This window comes from Toxotes jaculatrix, chromosome 7 (genome assembly GCF_017976425.1).
Source record: "Toxotes jaculatrix isolate fToxJac2 chromosome 7, fToxJac2.pri, whole genome shotgun sequence".
Classification (NCBI taxonomy): Eukaryota; Metazoa; Chordata; class Actinopteri; family Toxotidae; genus Toxotes; species Toxotes jaculatrix.
The window spans coordinates 26560346-26580295 of record NC_054400.1 but is presented as its reverse complement, the minus strand read 5'-3'; the positions used below and the strand labels follow the sequence as shown (position 1 = coordinate 26580295).

The following is a 19950-nucleotide window of genomic DNA, read 5'->3' as shown; positions in this document are numbered from 1 at the left end:
AAGATTTCAGTTGATCCTGAAAGACACAAGAGGAAGTATGATCAGTTCTCAGTGTGGTGATTACTGTGACCAAAGGATGGAAGTCCGTGATAATAATCTGTATACTTCAAGAAATACCTCATGTTTTACTGACAGTGTTTTGTTGGTCAGCTTAGATCAATCTAATATCCCGAATCATCCATGTGTTCCTCCATTCTAAAAAATTAAAGGATAATCCCAGTTTATTAAGGGTGTGGAGATTTGGGTGGAGTCTGGAATTTGTCCCCTCATAAATTTGCAATTAAAGCAATTTAAGAAATGAAACCCAAGCTGTTATAAACTGGAATCATCTCCTCAGTATGTTAGGTTGTTCATCTGTCATAATTCTAGACGTACAGAGCATGTAGGACTTGACTTTCCATTTTCTTCAGCAGAGCAGCTTCAGCAAATCCATCCATTACTCTGAATGTTGTTTTGCTTCAGGCTAAGGCTCCTGTGCATCGTTGTGGTGATTGTCTTTCTTGTACTATCACTCAGCACAGTGCAGATTAAAAAAAGGCTGTAGTAGCTGGTGTAGTCCACAGGCCAGAGCATTAACTGTGCCGCTCAGCCGACAGCAAACTGATCAGCCCTCTAACTCAGCCTCTACATATCTGCTCCATGAGCCTTTGCATCTGCATCTTTGCACTCTCTGAAGTGTGAAATTTACTTTTGAATGTAATGTTTAGAACTGTCTATGTTCCAGTAACAGACAGTTGGTGTGAAATTAATATTAATATTACATATTGATATTAACAATGTCAGTAGCTACGATGTTTTGTAGCTGCATGAAGGCTAGTTTTCCTTGTTTTGTTTCTGGAACGTGTTCCTGCTAAAACCCACTGTGAGTAAAATACAGCCACAAAGTATCTGTTACCACACTGATTATTAATGAGCTGCTAATATGTTTCCGGTATGCTTATTAAAAACACAATGTCATCAACACAGCTAGTAACAACACAGGAAATGTGTCTGCAGCAGCTGCTTTAGACCCTTCACTTCTGAAGTGCTTTCCAGTGGACATGTTATGAACTGTGATGGAGACGTGACAGAGCTACGTCACAACTGGAACTTAATGCAGCTGCATACGGGTGTCCAGTATGCTGTGTTCACATGCTTTGGCCATGTATTATATGCTAAATAGCCTTATCTGTTTTCTCATTTTCTCAACACTATGTATATGCAGTGTTAGCATAACAGTGGAGTCTGTGATTTATAAGGAATACATGGATGATTTCAGTGACTATTTAACAAGTAAGTTGACCAACAAGACAGACTGATGCTTTCCCTCAAGATATACATATGTGACACAAGGACCAGAGTGAGCGACTTCACAAACAATAAGGCAGCATTTGGGTGTCAGTAAAAATCACTGACAAGAAACACTGCAGGGATCAGTGGTTCAAAGGTAAAACACTGGGCAGACAGGCTGATGTATGGGGGGGGCACAGGGATTCACCAAATCACATCATGACCTGTGTATTTACTTCCAAATGTCTTTTCATTCTGCAGGCGGCTCCTCCGTGCCCTCTGGTGGGGCATTGGGGTCCAAGAAGTCTGGGTGCTGTAGTTCCTTTAGGTATTTAGGTGGGGTGAGAATGTGGGTGGAACCTACAGGGGACAAAAGCCTGAAAGCTGAGCACAGACTGAATCCTGGGTGATTAGACCGATCATGACAAAAAAGATGAATTCACTGACGTCTTGCTGAAAACTGGCCAAATGCTGCCAAGTAAAACTGTCCTGAGGGGTCAGTATGGCTAAAGTCAGACAACTGAGTCAGATTAAAAGCCTCATGAAATCTGATCTGTGGCTGATTTTGCAGATTCACTTGTTTTCTCTTCCTTCCTGTATCTGACACTGCATCGATTTCCTGAAAGTCACAACAACATATCAGCTCTCACAGACAACGTGATGAACACCATTACACAGAAGTCAAGCCTGAGCTGCACAGATAATAAATGTAAGACTTCCACACACACATCAGCAAGATCCAAATGTTCAGGAGGATTTATCTGACTTTTATCAGTCTATGCTATTGTCAACCCCCTACATGAAATATGTAATAAATACTACAGCACAATGAAGGATTAGCCTTTATATTAAAACTAGATGTTAACACTTCACTGGTTGAAGCTCTTCTTCAGAATTCCTAGTAATGATGTATTTTAAAGCAGGAGTTTGAGAATCAGAGCAGTGCTCCTTGTGATGAGTAAAACATTGGACTTTAAGGAACACCGAAGACTCCGGTCAGTTCTGTTTCTGTCCAGTGAACTCACCAATCAGGGCCTCCCACTTGCCATTGGCCTGGGTGACCTCATACGCGCAGCGCATCTCGCTGTGCGTCATCCCTCCAATAATAAAGATGATGACCCTGGGGCCCGTCTTTATCTCTGTGGGGCCCCTGTTCTTGTGCCAGTTACCATAGCGAGCGCTGGGGGGCGGGAAAAATGGAAACAGACAAGAATTTACAGGAAACCACTGAAAGGTAGTGATTTTCTTAGTCTAGTTCAAGGACTCTTATTTAAAGAATAAGATTTTACAATCCAAAACAACAATAATGGCTCCAACATACTCTGCTTTATTTTTTAGTTATTGAAGCCATTAACTGAAATGATGTGTTACCTGAGGCACAAGTACTGTGCATTAGAAGAATACACACCTCGATGGAGCACTAGCTTTGGCAGATGCTTGTCGCTGAGAAATGTATGGGTACTGCTTGGGGTCAAGTTTGTCCTCAATGGCATCCTGTTGGAAAACATATAAGTTTCTATAGTTTGCACCAGAAACAGACTCACCTATGTTACAGTTCATGAGTGCTTACTTTTCTGATGGCTTTACTTTTTTTTTTTTTTGCTGTCGTTTTACTGGTTCATTCAGTACTTTCATTCTCCATCTGCTTTGCCATGATTCACTAATTATCTTGGCATGTCAGACCCTATCACTCCCCAGTAACCAGTTAACCCCAGCTCTTCCTGCCTTTACAGTCACCTGATTCCCACACACTCACCTCTGTACTCACCTGTTGTCCATTCTCTCATTAGCTCTCTATAAATGCCAGTCCACTTGTGCTCTGTCAGACTGCCTATTGTTCCATCCCAGAAGCAGTTCTCCAGCTTTTTTTTTTTTTTTTACTTAGCAGTGTTTGACCTCCTACATGTTTGTGGACTCTTGCCTGCTTCCTTTTTGTGTTCCTGTCCTGCCTACTGTCTTAGGCTCTTGCCAATCCTTACCTGCTCTCGCATGAGATGAGTTGACATGAGGTTAGCAAAAGCATTTCTGACTGGCTCCCTTTTTCACAAAAGTCAAATTTCAGTTGGAGTTAAAAAAAAAAAAGAAAAAAATAATCACCAAACCTCCGCTAGAGAAGTAAAACCAGTCTCAATGTCCAGTAGCACTAATCCCCAACATTACTGTCCAGTCTCAAGTACCTCAATGAGATCCTTGACAAGAGGAGTCCACCTGGAGAGCTGGTAGGTCTGCTCACTGATTCGTTCTTTACGATCCGGCTTCTTGGCTTTCTTGGCCGTGCCCTGTGAAGACACGACACTAATCACTCATGTACTTTCCCTGCTCACATCAGCAGATCAACTCACTGAGACAGAGTGTGTTATTTTTAAGACTACAGGCCAAATGTCAGTCTTGAGTTATTTAAACTCATAATCAGCTTTATAATATTTGTTAGTTAAAAATGACCATCTTCTGAAAAAAACAAAAACAAAAACATGCTTTTACAGTTTCTAGCTCAGGTTGGGGACATCTGGAATCTGTGTTGTTTATGCTCTACAAACTTGTCCCAGGACTGCTGGGAGTCCACCACTAAATTCCTCATGGGGTTTTCTCTCAGCAGCCTGCAGCTGGGCTTCTTCAGAGACAAACCCATGTGGGCCCACTACATTTAGCCTTGGTAGAGCCCACAGCAGTTTTTCCCTTTCACCCAGCAACATGTTTTCCTCAGTGTGGCAGCCCACAGTTTAACTTGCCCACTATCAGCCAACATGTGCGTACAGTTAATTAGCTCATGTGGGGCCCACATAAGCTCAGTTTTATTTTGGGCATGTGTGGGTTTTATGTATGTAATTCACTATGACAGAGAATCAGATTTTAATGAAATCTGGAATCGAGATTCAAACTTCAAAAACAAGACAAACAACACAGACAAACAAAGCTGAGTAAAGTCTCTCAGATATAAATGGGCACAATATGAAAAAGAACACCAGACAGTTGGTAGTTAAAGGACAAGAGGTCCACTTGTGTTTCGTAAACTCAATATGATGCATAGATTGTGGTGATAACCCAGTTATATACGGGGTCTACCTGTCTAACGTTAAAGCTGATAATGAGACACTGAGGTTGTAGCCAGAACAGCTCACCTCAGAGACAATAGGGACGCCCATGTGGGCCATGTTGGAAATGATGTCACTGTCCTCTGGTGGGATGCTGGCATGCTGAAGGAGCTTACACAGGTTCTCCTCAGTCACCCCTGACACACATATACATGCAGCATAGACTTTCAGTACATACATGCAACACACACATGCATGAGAGCATGCACATTTACAAATACATGGTGTAATGCGTGCAAAGGAAACTGAGAATGGATTAGCACTACACAGGACACAAGAACAAAAACGTGAATGCCTACATATTTAAAGATTTAAATTAAGCATTATATTACAATAGAGAACAATGTCTCAGTTTAAATAATCAAAAGACTCTGAGTGGATATCTGACCGTTCTTAAGGAAGATGTAAAGCAGGATGATGCGGATCTTGTCAGAGACACTGACGTTGGTGTCCAGTAGAATGGGGACAATGAGCCTCATGGGATCCTTGATCTTTTCTCCCTCTGCATCTGTGCCCATTGCCAGATCCTTCAAAACAGTGGAGGACAGAAGGGTGAAAAGGCTCAACATGATGTCCACACAAGTTCCATTTTGACACAGAGTCAGACATTTTTGGCATCGAAATCGAACTTAGATGTTTGTCAAAGTGACACCATAAAAATATGCCATAAAAATTAGCTATCTAGCTTAGCACTTACTGTCTGCAGCGTTTCCTCATATATTTCCCTCTGCGTTCAAGTAGCACATTTCCCTCACCAGTTATACATATACGCTGCCATTGGTTGCTTACATTGGAGAACTTTCACTACTGCTCCACATTATTACAGCTTAGAGACAGATCTAACTATTTACCTGTTCCACACGACAGAGTTTGTCCACAGTGCCCTGGTAGCGGTTCATACAGTCCTCAGCCAAGTGAAGATGGGTTGAATACTGAGGTCAGAGAAGAGAGGTCAGTGAGTTTGACACAGAGAAACAATAATAGAAGAGTCCTGTTTTTCTTGTTGTGTGCGTCTGTGTGTCTCGGTTATTAACATTTTCCACATCCAGGATATAAAAGTGTTTTCTGAGCCTCTGTGCTCATGTTGTTATCACCTGTTTATTATCATATGCAATACACAGTGTCATCTTCTTTTATTGCTGAATAATTGCTTAAACAGTGTTACAGTTACACTCAGTTGTCAGTTTATTAGGTACACCTAGCTGAAACCAGTCTAATACAGCCGTCCTCCCTTCATGATGGTTATAATATTCAGTTTGTGTTGAAACTGTTTTACAGAGGTGCAGATTCAACTTCACTTGATCTTTGGGATCTTGGTCACCTCCTCCTCAGACCCTGCCACTCCCACCTGTCTGCCTTTCCCACCTGTAAAATCACCTGACCTGTTCTCCAATCCCTCATTAGCTCCCTAGTATATACACGTGTCCATTGCCTGCTTGGATTTTTGCATCCTCATGTTTTTTTCCTCTAAAGACTTTTACTTGTGCCTGCTGAGTCGTGCTCTCAGGTTCCGTTTCTGAGAACCATGATAACATTGTGTAACTACACATGTACAGTAACACTTCAGCTCCTACCTTGCTGAGCTCTTTCTGATACTGAGGCATCTTCTTCAGCATCTGAGATAGTTCCTTCATGGTGGTCTGAGAGACACAGATGAGTGATATACTTTATTAATGGAGAAAGTAATGAAGTACACTTGTTTAGTTTGATGAACTATGTTGTAATTTTACTTCTGCTTCAAACAAAAGTAAAACTTCAAGTGAAGTACAGGACTTTTGCATGATACTGTGGCTCTCCTTTCATTTTTGTGTGACTGTGTGAAGGACAGCTGGAAGCAGAAACACGGTAACAGATCCTGAAACCAGAGCAGAGTGGCACAGTGTGTCCTCTACCTTTTCTCCAGTGTTCATCTTTTTGCTGGCAGAGAATTCTTTCAGAGAACGAGTCACGGCCCTGCGCAGACAAACGAGGAGGACACAGGAAAGGACAAAGAAAGTCAGGAAAAGTGAGTTACTGCATGAAAACCCGAGGCTCTCTGTAAGCTGATTCCTGAGAGGAATAGTGTCCTGCGGCAGCTTTGTGATAGAGCTTTAGGTTTGTGGTGGAGGAAGTTGCTCCTGTGTTTGTTTGTCAATGCCTTGAGTGTGCATGTGTGTAAGCCACTCACGTCGACACCTCAGCGATGTGTTTGTGTCTCAGAGACAGCCACAGGTCGTCATCCTCGTCCAGTAATACCTCCTTCATCCTTGTCTCTCCCATCCCGCTGGTCTCAAACCTGGCAGAGGGGGCGAGAGAGGTTACAGACTGTATGTGTGTTCTAATGCAGATAGAATTTTATCTTTATGTTAGTGCTTTAAAAGAGCTGCCCTCCCAGCACAGACACCTATAACCCAAAGTAAGAGACAGTCATAATAACAAAACAAAACAAACACTGAGATGAAAGGTAGCGTCTTTACTTATAGACATCATTCTCGATGCCCAGCAGGTCGTAGGCCATGGCCTGCAGCGTGAGCTCGTGCAGGAGAGGCGACACAGGATCAAAGCCACGATCCAGAATGAGCAGCTGAGTGCGAGACTTGTCTGGACCCTGGAGGCATCAGAGCAGATACAAAGCACTGCACACACACACACACTGTGGAGGGTTGACAGTCATTTGGAGCTGTGACTTATGAGAAAACTTAAAAGAAGCTCCTTTAGGAATGGATTAAGGATTAAGGTTTTTACATGAAATGTTTTACATTTATTCTTACAATAGTTGAAAATATATTTGCTAATATTTCATATATGTATTTTAACATGCCTGTTATTCCAGCTTGTGCTGGGATGATGTTGGTCACACATTACATTATGCAAGTGACAGGCAGTGTCTTCCCTGTACCTGACACAGTGACTTATAAGCATCTGGTTCTCAGCATTAGTCACTTAGCTCCACCCCCCCTACCTCTCCCATGGTGGGGTCATCAGCCTTGTAGCCATCCAGCTTCTCCTGAAGCATCTGGGCCAGAACTGCACAGTCTTTGTACTCCCTGAACAGACACACACACACACAGAGCATTGCACAGAAACAGCTTTATAATCTGGAAATGCTGACGATATGTAAGAACGTCTGCATGAGCAGAATAACAAGGTGAACAATTTGAACTAAAACTTCACAAATTTATTCAAACATGAACCTGAGAAGTTGTTTTAACAGCTGAATTGAAATGTGCAGCAATACAAGACATCTTATGTTACTCATTCTGATTTGTGCTACAAATAGGGTTCTTCAGTGGTTCTGTGTGGAACTCTAATAGCTCAAATATCCCCATACTTGAAAAATCAGAATGCAGAACCCAGTATATTTCTGATAAATGTTTTAACGCTGCTATTTTAGAGTGGTTATGCTTATTTAAAAGATTATTCCCAGTACTACAGTATACAACTCGTTAGATAACCAGCTGAGCTTGATACTATATGGAACATAGGTTCTCTTTGGAACCATGATTCAAGCCTAAAGAGCCATTTTATGATGCTGCTGTAAACGGAAAATGTTTGTACTGTTACACACTGTGGTGGTCTAGTTACTGGAAACTGTCAAATGAAGGCCTGTATTCAAATTATAGCTATGGTCGACACAGAAGATGGGTGAGTATGGAGGAAGTTGTGTGTTTACATTAATGGAATAACAAAAAAAAAAAGAAATTAAGGACACTCTCTAAAACAAGATAATAAAGCTACTCTTTGAGAACGTACAGTCTCATACACATACTGTACAAACCACCATCAGATCAAAAATAACGCAATTAACCAAACTAACAATACATGTTGTGTATGATGACACCTGTGATTAGCAGCTAGCAGAGCCAATCAAAATGTTGGCTTTGGAATCCACCATTGCATAAATGGGACTGGAGTAATCCCCGAACACATGCCAGTGTGATTACAGCTCTGGTCTTGCAAAACTTGATGACTAACAGCTTCTATCACACCAATGCTATTTACTGTATACATAAAGGGTATTATGGCCTAAATAAATAAATAAAAATAAAATAAAATAAAATAAAATAAAATAAAATAAAATAAAATAAAATAAAATAAAATAAAAAGACTATTGAATTGGCTTTGCTGGTCTCACCCTCTGTATCGGACTCCAGGATACTCTTTGAGAGTGGCACAGAGGGTGGCCATCTGCTCAGCACAACGCTCCAGCATGTTGTTCTTCACGTCAGCCTTGAAGGGGCTGTAGAAGTCCTGAAAGGCATCCACTTTGTCCAAGGAGAAGACCTGGGCACATAGGACATTACAGAGAGACACACTGAGGTCCAATCTCAACTGTATTCTAGTCCCCCAACATTTAAGTTAACGCTGTACTGGCTGTCTATAGGGAGATCTTATTCTCGGTTCATTCAGAGAAAGGGTGGATTGTATGTGACACAGGTATACATTCATAAACTTAATTACATTCAGCTTATAAAGAGCTTTAGTGTCCTATGGCGATCTAGATGGTGTTTTAGAGAGTTTCATCTACGACAGAAAGAGAGCTGATGAGGAAATAATAATTAAGCTTGAAACATTTAAATATTTAAAAAGTACAATAATAAATGAAAACAAGCTTCTGTCTAAACGTCCCGGCACTGGCACTCAGAAGCTGACACTAATTAAACCCCTTTCCACACACGCTCTCTTCCAGATACAAGTACATATGCACCCATCTGTTACTGACTCCATGACAAGATAACAATCCCTGTGCTTTCTCCTGTCACACAGCTCATCTGTGCTCCCATTGCCTGCACAGTATGAGCATTGGTTCAGTCAGCCAGTGAGGTAAAGGGATGAGCAGAGGGCGGGGCTGTGGGGGCTGGTATGTTGCGTTCCTCCCACTCTGGATTAAAACTACGGGACAACAGCAGAGGATTGACGATTAGAGCTGATCCAACACAAAACACTGTCAGTCTGGTCCTCGCTGTGTTGAGGATCTTTGTCATTATCACAGGGCAGGGTGCGGAGGGAGGTCAATATGTTCTCATTTTGCTCAGGAAGTGATTTTACCTGCAGTATTGTTCAGTACAGAAGCCTCAGAATCGACTGTAACACCTGATTTCGATTTAGACTTCTCTCCTATAGATTTCTCTGAGCTGACTTCAACACTTCAGCTTTATCTAAGTCATCAACTTCTCTTCTAGACCCTATTCCAAAGAGGCTGTTCAGTGGCACTTTACCTTTAATTAACACTTCCATATTAGATCAGAGCAGTTTATCTTCATTAGCAGACAGGCCTGAAAGGCCTTTATGGTTGCGGTCAAGAAACCTCTTTTTAAAAAGCCCACCCTTGATCCAGATGTTTGAGCCCACCACAGACCTATATCCAACCTGCCCTTTATTTCTAGAATCCCTTAAAAAGCTGTCGCTAACAATTATGTGATCATTAGTAATGGTGTGTTTGAAGATTTATTTTCAGTCAGGATTTAGAGTAAAGCACAGAAACAGCACTGCTGAAAGTTCTAACTGATCTTCTCACGGCCTCAGACAGTGAACTCTTAATGCTGCATTCGACACCACTGATAACAAGATTTCAAGATTTTTTTTTGAGTCATGTTTATGAGATAGATTTCAGTTTGTTCACTTTAACAGTGACTCTTTCACGCATGCAAAAGTTAGTGATGGGGTTCCTGTGCTTGGAACAATACCTTACAATACTCTATATATGCTTCCTTTAGGCAACATTATCAGGAAGCACCACATAAAGTTCCACAGCTACACAGATGACACCTAGCTGTATTTATCTATGAAGCCAGATGAAACTAATCAGTGTATTCAAGACATAAAGTTAGTATAATTTTTTACTTCTAAATTTAGAGAAAATGGAAGTGACTGTACTTGATCCTAAACAAAAAAACAGAATCATGGCAACAGAATCAAACAAGAATCAAACAAGAAAAACATGATCTAATCAGATTACTTTGGATGGCTTTACCTTGCCCTCCAGTTCTACTGTGAGGAACCTTGGACTAATATCTGAGAACATGTCCTTTGCCTCACATGTAAAAAAAAAAATCTCTAGGAAAGCGTTCTTCAATCTGAAATTTACAAACATCCTGTCTCAAAAGGATGCTGAAAAACTAGCCCATGCATTAGTTACCTCTAGACTGGACAACTGGAACTCCTTATTATCAGTATGTGCCAATGACTGATCCAAAATGCTGCAGCGTGAGCACTGACAGGAAGTAGAAACAGAGATCATATTTCTCCTGTTAGCTTCTCTGCACTGGCGCCCTGTAAAATCCGGAGTAGAATTCAAAATCCTCACCTCCTCACCTGCAAAGCCCTTAATGACCAAGCTCCCTCGTATCATTGTACCCTGCTTTCCCGTTAGAACAGGTTGGGCCTGTACTAGATCCTTTTTGTACACGGACGCACACACAGCAGGACAACAAACTGAATAGGAGCCTGCTTTGGATGTTAAACACAAGAAAAGTAAAGTACACAGAACACACACAGAGCAATACGGACCATGCACCAGAGACAATGTGCCCAGCATCCTTATCATCCTACAGCCTCCAGTTACATGACAAACACCTGTCCAGATGTGTTCATCAACAAGAGCAGTAACACACACACTGATTTGCATTGAACATGTTTCTCATCGATGCTCGGACTTAGACAGACTGTTTTACCTGTGTAAGTCCTTCCAACCCTCATTCATCATATCTGAGGTACGTAGTTACAAGCATCTGCCGTGGTCTAATCCCAGTCTCTTACCTCTCCCCTGGTGTCTCACCTGTGATTCATAGGGCAGAAAGGCGATGTGGATCTCAGTCAAGGCCCTCATGGATTTGGAGGCGCGGGATTTGGTCAACAGTCCAAACAAGGAGTCTGGAATCGCTGCAGAGAATCACAGAAAAACATGACTGAGTGAGACAATTACTAATAACAATGTCAGTGTTATGTTAACCTTGAATTTTACTACTTTTATTTTATTTCTTTAATTTTACCTATTAGTGTTAGATCAAATAAGGTTGCACTGCCATACAAAGTGGGACACAGTGTTTGAAAGAACACTTTGAGTTGCATTATGGGAAAAGTTGGATCCAGCACCACCTCGAGGTGTTTGAGGCCCCATCCACAAGTCCACTATAACAGGTCAGTGAGTTTGAAGGTTGATCAGACACCAAAACAGTGCACAGCAGTAAGTTGTGATACTGTGAGGAGGGATTTTACAGTCACAGTTGTTTTATTTTTTGTCACAATGATTGGCAGGGGAATAGTATAAATACCAGATGAAGTTTGATTGCATTGCGACTGCTCAGTTCCTGGTTGTCATCTGGAGCAGGCCGGAGGAGTCCAGAGGAGACCACAGGAGACCACAGGAGTGTATAGACTAACTCTGAGTTACTAATGTTCCATGTTCTATATTTTGTTGGTGTGGAAAGGATTTACTCACTGTCGGTGAAGAAGACGTGAGCTGCTCGGTACCTTGGAGCCTGCGGGTCTCTGAAGTCATCAATCAGACCCTCAACAGACTTAGACAGCAGAAGACAATGTGTTAGCTCATGAACTGATGTGAAAGTTTGGACAATTCATCATTCTGTTCGCAAAGTTAGAGGAAAGAAAGGTTTCATAAAAACCCAGAGTATTTACTGCTTTATCGTAACATTTAAAAGAACAACAGCTGTGACCTTTAAACAGGCTGTGGGTTCTGTAGCATAGAATTATAAAGAGCCTGTAGAGGAGCTGTGTTATTTACCTCATCTGAGGGCGTGATCAGGTAGATGGCCTCCATGCTGGGCAGAGGCTCACGCCGCTTGGTTATGTCTTCTACGACTGAAGAGCACAGGAAAACAGTAATAATCAGTACTCATCCATCCAGCTTGATTAAACTGAACGATGCTCTCTGAGTTTGTGTAGCACCCTCACTGCTCTCAGTTCGGTCAGTGTTTTATGTTTATGCAGAAACTCTGCACTTAAGGAAGAGAACTGTCCTTGATTCACGGCAAACATACAAAAATAAGCTTTCATTTCTCAAAACACTAATGTGTGCTGGAGGGCTACAGTCATTCTCTCCCTCAAATGTCACATCCCATTTTGAAATATTTCTCCTAACTCTAGCTCTGTAGTTAATTTTTAAAGGGACACTTTAATAAATACATGTGCAAGGCATGAAAACTTTTTTTAATATGTTTACAAGCTGATGTGATCCCTTGTTTCAGCAATATTTTCCTCCATCATTATTCCTCTTTGTTTGCACAAATATCCATAAATATTTCAACTGAGAACATTCTCGACATTAACCACCCACATGACAGCTGAAGTGACCTGAAGTGACCTGGGTGGTTGTACTTACTGGTGATTCCCTCCGACATGATGTCTGTCATCTTACAGCAGGAGGAAATCATCCTCATACTCAGCTTGTCCACCACCAGCACCTGAAAATGCAATGGCACACAGCAAGGGCTTTTTTACAAGGATTTTAGTTTGATATTTCCAGTTGTTTTATTCATATTCATTCCCAGGATTAGAGCGGAATGATACCAGAGTCAATCAGAAAAACAGGACCGTTACCTTCCATTTTCCTTTTTCTCTTGCCTTCTTGATGACATTGTTCATTATTTCTGTAAAGAAAGAAAATGTAATTACAGTTCTTTCAAGATTCAACAAAATCCTTCGGAAACAGTTCGGTGTAAAACTCAGGATCACTGCTGATATACCATGAATGACACAACGTAGGAAAATAACAATATGAAAATGAAAATCTGATATTAGGCTTGATTGTAGTGAGTTATCTTGACTAAAGCTAATTTGGATGTAACTCACATTCAAAATCCGATTCAATCTGATTTCTGTGCAAACATTTCTGCCTGTGTACAGATGACCACACGTTTCCAACACACTTGAGAAATGAAAGATTGAAATACATTAAAGAAATGTCAGTATCCTGAAATAAGGCAGGATCAAACTGTTAGTCCTGTTTTCTTTCTGCAGGTATGAAAAGTGTCAAAGTGTCCTCCACCTCACAGGAACAGAAAGCACAAGACACACCTGTTAACCATGGGCTGAACAGAATAACTAAACAGCAGCCCAGCTGTTTGAGTAAACATACATTTAACATATCTTTTATAAAAAACAAAAAAATCAAATGTGTCTGAGGGAGGCCCAGGGCAAAAATAATCAGTAATCATGTCAAGTGCATATGCAAGTCCTTTTCCACAAGGCAACCAAACAAACAAAAGAAAACCAGAAAAAAACATGCCTACTGCAGTGTAACCTCTCATTGTACAGCAGTTCACAGCTCACAACAGAAGATAACAGCACATAGAAACAATACAATCAATAATAGAGGGCTGAACTCATTAGAGAGGGGATAACAGAGGGAGAAGAGTCAGTTCCTGAGGTGTGAATCAAACTGATGTTTGAGAGACAGAATCCAGCGTTTCACAACATGCTGTCACTTGTGCTGATGAACAGCGTCCCAATTTTCCTCACTGGGGGTTTAAGCGTCTGTCCAGTCTGTCAAACTGAACATGAAGGGCCCACTGCAATCACTGCCTCTAATCTGCTCCCAATCCTCTTACCCCATCCACCACTCCCCACCACTATTTCTGGGCCGTTTCTGTGTCAGCGGACGTGACGTCATGGGGAAGCAGCATCACTCGCTCATACACACACACACACACACACACACACACACACAATTGAAATTACAATGAATCTCTGATCTTTGTCACAGCCTTGAGGAAAAGTTTTTAGAATTTATAACCAAACATTTCCATGAGGGTAAACCAGACATTTCCAAACCCACAGTCTCCAGTCAGCCAGACCCTGCTGTCTGAGCAAAGCTAGTAATGACACTAAATGATGTATACATCAGTGAATGGTCCTGTTTATCCCATTAGTCAACAGGATTAAGTGGAGATGTTGTGAAAGAATGGAGCGCCTGACAAGCAGCTTTCACCAGCAAGATAAACAACAACAGGCTGCTGCTGCTGCACATACAGTAGATCTGTCTTTCCCAGGTTCATAATATCCTATTGTATCACAGTAACTAGCTGTAAATATATAGGTACAGCTCCTCTTCTCTGGCAAACACTCAAACACTTTGCCAACTCAGTAACATAATGTAGGAAAAGCAGACATGATGGAAGAGGAGATCATGTCGTTCACCGAGACATTAGTTACAACAATGTCCGACTTGCTGTAATCTCTACAACCCCGCCACAAGCACTGTTGTGTCCATGCTGTCTTCAGAATCCACATTACATTCTTTTCAAATGTGACATGTACAAACCAATACACATGGCATATAGAATATGTATATGTATGTAGAATATACTCTTTAATAAAAACCTGCAGTCATAAAAACATGGAAGCCCGTTTCTGCTTGTGACGGACGAAGAATAGACGGAGAGAAGCTCATGTTAAAAAGAGAAGAATACTCTGACACTACGCCCAAATTCACTTTTCCTGACTATAAGCAGCTGTCCAGTGACACTTACTGTAGGTTGATCATGTGTATTTGACTTTGTTCATTTTGACTCAGATGAAGACACAGCAGTGTGGAAACACTCTGTTTGAACTCTTAAAAGCTGCAAATCAGTCAGCGTGCTTCACAACAGGCTGGCACTGAACGTTTTGCATTTTGAATACATTCAATGTCAGTGTTTCCTCCTTATGTTTCTATAAATATAACGTGGTAGCATTACAGTTCTTACAAAACATAGTTGCAGATGAGTTTTCAACATTTTGTGATATAGGTTGCATATGTGATAAAACTAATAATCAGATTACATTGCTTTGTTTTGTTTAACTTTATTATCAGTGATACTACCTGACAAGTCAAAGCTGCACTCATTGATTTTTTGGCCACTCATGGGCAGCAAAACAAGCTAATGTGTCACAACAGTGACACACTGATAATGACAGGTTATCTCACTCATTTTACAGCATATCAGTTTGCTTTAGAAGTTTTATATTGTGTTTTGAACAGAGAAGCAACTTCCTTGGGGCCCTTAGCACTCAGAGGACCTTAAGATGGACCCTGTATTACCTATGAAGTGGTTCTGTGTCAACATTCATTTAGTGCATGCTCCTAAATGTTGTTGTGTTCAACCAAATTGCCCCACACAAGGATCATTAGAGGCCCACAGCTTGTTTTTGCCTCAGGGGCCCCTACCAGGGGACATGGATCTGGAATTACACTCCAATAATGCCTACAACTTATTAAAAAAAAAAATAATAATAAAAAAAAATCTCTGCCAAACCTTTGCATCTTGCAATCAAAATGAGATGTAGTCCTCCGTAACAGTTTCTTTCCATAACAGCAGAATAGAGGAATGCCACAGTATCTGTAGTTTGAACTGAGTTTGAACAAATGTGCATCTTAAAAAGTTACCACTCTTAACACAACAGGACAGGTCTTCTTGTTCTTCTGTGTTTGAGTTTTAGTTTAGTTTTTAAAATATTAAATTGACATGAAAATGGGAATTCTTGCAGTGAACCTGTCTTTACTGTAAAACTGATCCGATGACAGAGAATTAGCCATAGCTGGGTGAGTCCCCGGCTTTCACAAAATGACAGGATGAATATTTAAAGCTATTCACAGCTCTGTTTGTGGGAGATCTGCTGACTGATAACTACATCTGTTCACAGCATGTCACAGCAAAAATGATTCACGCTAACGTGGCTTGTTATGATTCAAAACTATAGTGATGATATTTGATGATATAGTTTGTGCTTGGCAAGGTGATGTATCTTTTTCCTGAATGCTAAAAAAAGTTGTAATGCATGGCTTGATTAATGTTTGCTAAATCATTCGCTAACGCTTCATGGTTACAAGCCATTCACAAGAGCATGCAGCTTTTGAGTTGCCAACTGATTGCTGTGACTATTTGTTCTCTAAGGCTGCAAAAGATCTGGACCAAAATACAGAAATGAATAACTTCATAAGCATTGATTAACTGATTATCAATTTTAAGAACTGTGTGTTTTTACTGACATCTTACAAGGGATCTATATATATATTTGTTATTGCAGAGTGTGTATTCATAGTTATGAACCATCAGTAAAGCCTAATCCATTAAAGCTTCATAAAAGAAAAAGAGGCACTGTTTAATCATCTAACACTGAGACAATGGAAGCTGCAGTAAACAGATAAGTTGTCTCTAACACTCTGTAATGCATAAGGACAGTTTAAGTGTTTATTCATGCACAGTGTTTGTCAACAATTATAAATTGCCTTAGGAAGACATATTTTACTGTATTTACAACTGTGTTTGATTATAATATCATTTATCATCTGCTCATACAGAGGCCTCCACTCGTGGGTGTCCACGGGAGAGTTGTTTACGTGAATAAACAATCTAATATACTAATATAATGATGAGTGATGGAGCAGTGTGTCCAGCTGACAGCAGAAACAAACACTTGCGTAGTTGTCACTCAGGCTGTCAGTATCGGGTCTTTCCTCCTCTGAGGATGATGTCACAGGACTTAATCCGCACAGGCAAAGATTAGCGAGGCAGGATTTACACCAAACCAGGTCTCCGTGCTCTTATACACCGGACAAACACAAAAACTTCCGTCAGAGTCTAACAGGACTCCATCAAACAACTTCCTATTTGTATAATTATTCTTACTCACAATAAAATCTGGACCAGCGACCATTTAGAGAGCGCACTGCGCGGATGTGTGTGCGCTTCTTTTGCGCATCGAAATTCCCGGAATTTAAAAAAAAAAAAAATGTCACCAGAAACTGCACTGTCCCACAACACCATCAATGATCAGAACATTTACATAATAATGCAAGGAGCGCTCATTCCTCATAGTGAGGGTTTGGTGGTACGGACAGCCCTTCATACCTATTCTACACTTTACATTTATCTGGAATAATACTCATAGACTCAGCTGTGGATGAAGACCTCTGTCATGTTCCTATTACAAAAGTAACAAATATATATATATATATATATATATATATATATATATATATATATATATATATATATATATATTCTTATAAACAACATAAACAGTTCTTACTCTCTCCAACAACGGCTTTTAGTCCAAGTGGTGCCATGATGAGCCCTCTGCTGCGCGTCCAGCTCTCCACAGAAAACTGAGCGGTGCCACAAGTCTGTCAAGCTCATAAGAATAAGCCACACATTTCCGTTCCAATGAAATCCAAAATAAAAGCCTCTTCTTGTTAAATAGTGAAGTTTTGTAAAATTGCTGACGCGCATTTGTCAGTACTGAACCTACTTTTTCAAAGCTGTGTGGACTTAACTGTGGATCAGCTTTCATTGTTTTGACATGAACCAATAAACTGAGCTTTTATTTTCCCACTGGGGCAAGAAGAAGGATTGAGGAGGTGAGGAAAGGGGGCAGGTGAGACAGAACCCAGAACATTTTGTAATCATATGGGACACTGTGCTGTTTCACTGTTCTCTTCCAGTCTGAGTGGTTTACAGCCAGTCTCAGGACAGTGCCACTTTAACCTCCACCTTACTCTGAATGCTGGACATCTGGACATCTTGGTTTATGCTCAATAAACAGATAAATAATTAGAAGGTTCTTCAAAGACAACAGTGATGCATATTGTAGTGCTGCCTGCTGTTGCTTTAGTGTTGTTTTAGGTCCGTGGGCACAGCACAAATCCAGGGTGTGCACATGTGCATTCCTGGCTGTTTAGATAAACAACATACAGACCATATACTCATACAAACAGAGATGTGCACAAGCACATTTAAATGTAGACCCACACCTCTGCTACAAGATGGGAACATGCATCTGACAAGGTGCATAAAAAACAATATAATTTTCTATTTGCATCTAAAATAATAATAACGTGTATGTCTGTACTACTTTTACTACATAAAACTCTAGAGAAAACAATGAGATCATGGTTCACATGAAAAGAAATTTTCATTATAAACTGAAGCTGAGTTCTGAAACAGTTTTTTTTTTTGTTTTTGTTTTTTGTACTTCTTTCTGCTTGTATTGTTTGTTTTAGGTTGATTGATTTACAATTCTGATGGGTTTTTATGTTTGGAGCCATTAAATCTGGGGTTCTAGTTCACCTGCTCAATTCAGTCCAACAGACATGCTTACAACAGACTTAGACAGGCTTTTATTTTGAAGGTAACGTCAAAATCAGAAACCCGCTTTTCAGTTCTGACTTACTGTAACAGAAGAATGTCAAAATCCACCCTAATGAAATACATTGAAAATAAAAAAGGACAAATTAAACTAAATACAAACCTTTTTTAAAAATATATTACTGCTCAGAGGTGCAGAGCAGTACTCTCCGGTGTCCACAGAGACATGGCCCAGGACATGGCAGTTCAGGCTGTTTCAGAAAAAGGTGACTATGGGATTTGTGGCCATGAGAGGGCAGCACAGGAGAAGTGAACAGAATATCAGATCTTCAAGTGAGAGGAAGAGAAAAACAGAGCTCTCACTCTTTTGGAGGAAAAAAATATCACAAACTTGAGTCCACACTGTTTCACTAAGCCTTTTTGTGTTTTTTGTTTGTATGTATTTTTTTTAAGCATACATTTTTATAAATGTGTCACTTTGATCCTCAGGTTTAAGGACTAATAAAAACCAGGGAGATATCAGTGAAGTCCTGCTAGAGAAGCCTGATCAATGACCTCAGGAGAAACACGAAAATATGTAAACACATAAACATGTTATATGAACGATGTGCTGACACATCTGGCCTTGTGAACTAAGTTTCAGAATTTGAATTTGCAGCACGGTCAGATAACTGGAGGTCGCGTACCTGGGGGCCTGGGGCAGAAACGACCTGTGGGGCCCCTTCTGAGGACATTTTTTTTTTTTAGATGTTCAAAATGCAGTGATTCATCTTCTTACACTCACAATCTTTGGTAGTGGGACTGACGTTACTGGTGATGTTAAACACACCACAGCTTCAGTCACTTCAAATGCACTTATTCTTGCTATAAGGAAATAACTCTGAACAGCCTCTCTTTGTTTCTTTTCTTTTTCTTTTTCTTTTTTTTTTCTTGAAGTAGCAGACTACAAGTGGTGGCATCCCACAGTCATATTGTAAGTGCTGGATTAACCTGGGGCATGATGGCCACTGGGTCCCCAGCAAAACCTCTTTTCACACACTGTGCAGAATGTTTTCCTGTGCTGGAAAACTACAGAGCCCAGCTTTGCTGATTGACTGTCACATACACAAGTCTAAAGAGGATTAAAGAAAAAAAAAACCTTAATGATGGGAAATAACGTTTAGTAACTATAAATGAACAGTTCAGCGAAAAAAAAAGAAAAGAAAAATCCAGTGAATTCATAGATTTTGAGTCTTTATCTGTTGCCCTAGGGATTGTGATTTAGATTCATCACCTCAATAGTTTTCTAATCCTGGCTGCAGCCGTGATGAGGAGGTATTTTCACTTCGAAAGAAGGTGTATGCCATTTTTCCCCACATACTCTGAACGCATCGCCGCTCGAAGGTGGGAGTTCCTCTCCTGCTCTCAGGGAGGGTGTGTCTCTCCGAGAAATATCCGTCCATTTGTTACTCGGCTGACGTTTTTTTTTTCCTCTCCCCCTAAACTCCTTGGCCTGAGTGTTTGCCACCGCCCGTTTCTTCCTC

The 19950-nt window shown here is 40.6% G+C and overlaps 2 protein-coding genes across 2 annotated transcripts in view; one reads left to right on the top strand and one right to left on the bottom strand.

Moving 5' to 3' along the window:
* Positions 1 to 1519: 1519 nt before the first annotated feature.
* Positions 1520 to 17409, bottom strand: stxbp1b (syntaxin binding protein 1b). Its single transcript, XM_041042624.1, has 19 exons — positions 17373 to 17409; positions 12900 to 12949; positions 12682 to 12763; positions 12085 to 12161; positions 11782 to 11860; positions 11119 to 11222; positions 8476 to 8624; positions 7303 to 7387; positions 6818 to 6948; positions 6529 to 6636; positions 6254 to 6314; positions 5936 to 6001; positions 5213 to 5293; positions 4750 to 4888; positions 4389 to 4498; positions 3447 to 3548; positions 2678 to 2763; positions 2295 to 2449; positions 1520 to 1629 (listed from the first exon to the last, which is right to left on the bottom strand). The coding sequence occupies exons 1-19, from the start codon at positions 17407 to 17409 to the stop codon at positions 1520 to 1522; spliced, it is 1812 nt and encodes a 603-aa protein (XP_040898558.1).
* The window catches only part of niban2b (niban apoptosis regulator 2b), a 47071-nt gene continuing 30200 nt past the window's right edge, over positions 3080 to 19950 (top strand). Inside the window, exon 1 of the mRNA XM_041042623.1 lies at positions 3080 to 3090. The gene's annotated coding sequence lies outside the window, so the exon portion shown is untranslated. The remainder of the gene's footprint in view (positions 3091 to 19950) is intronic.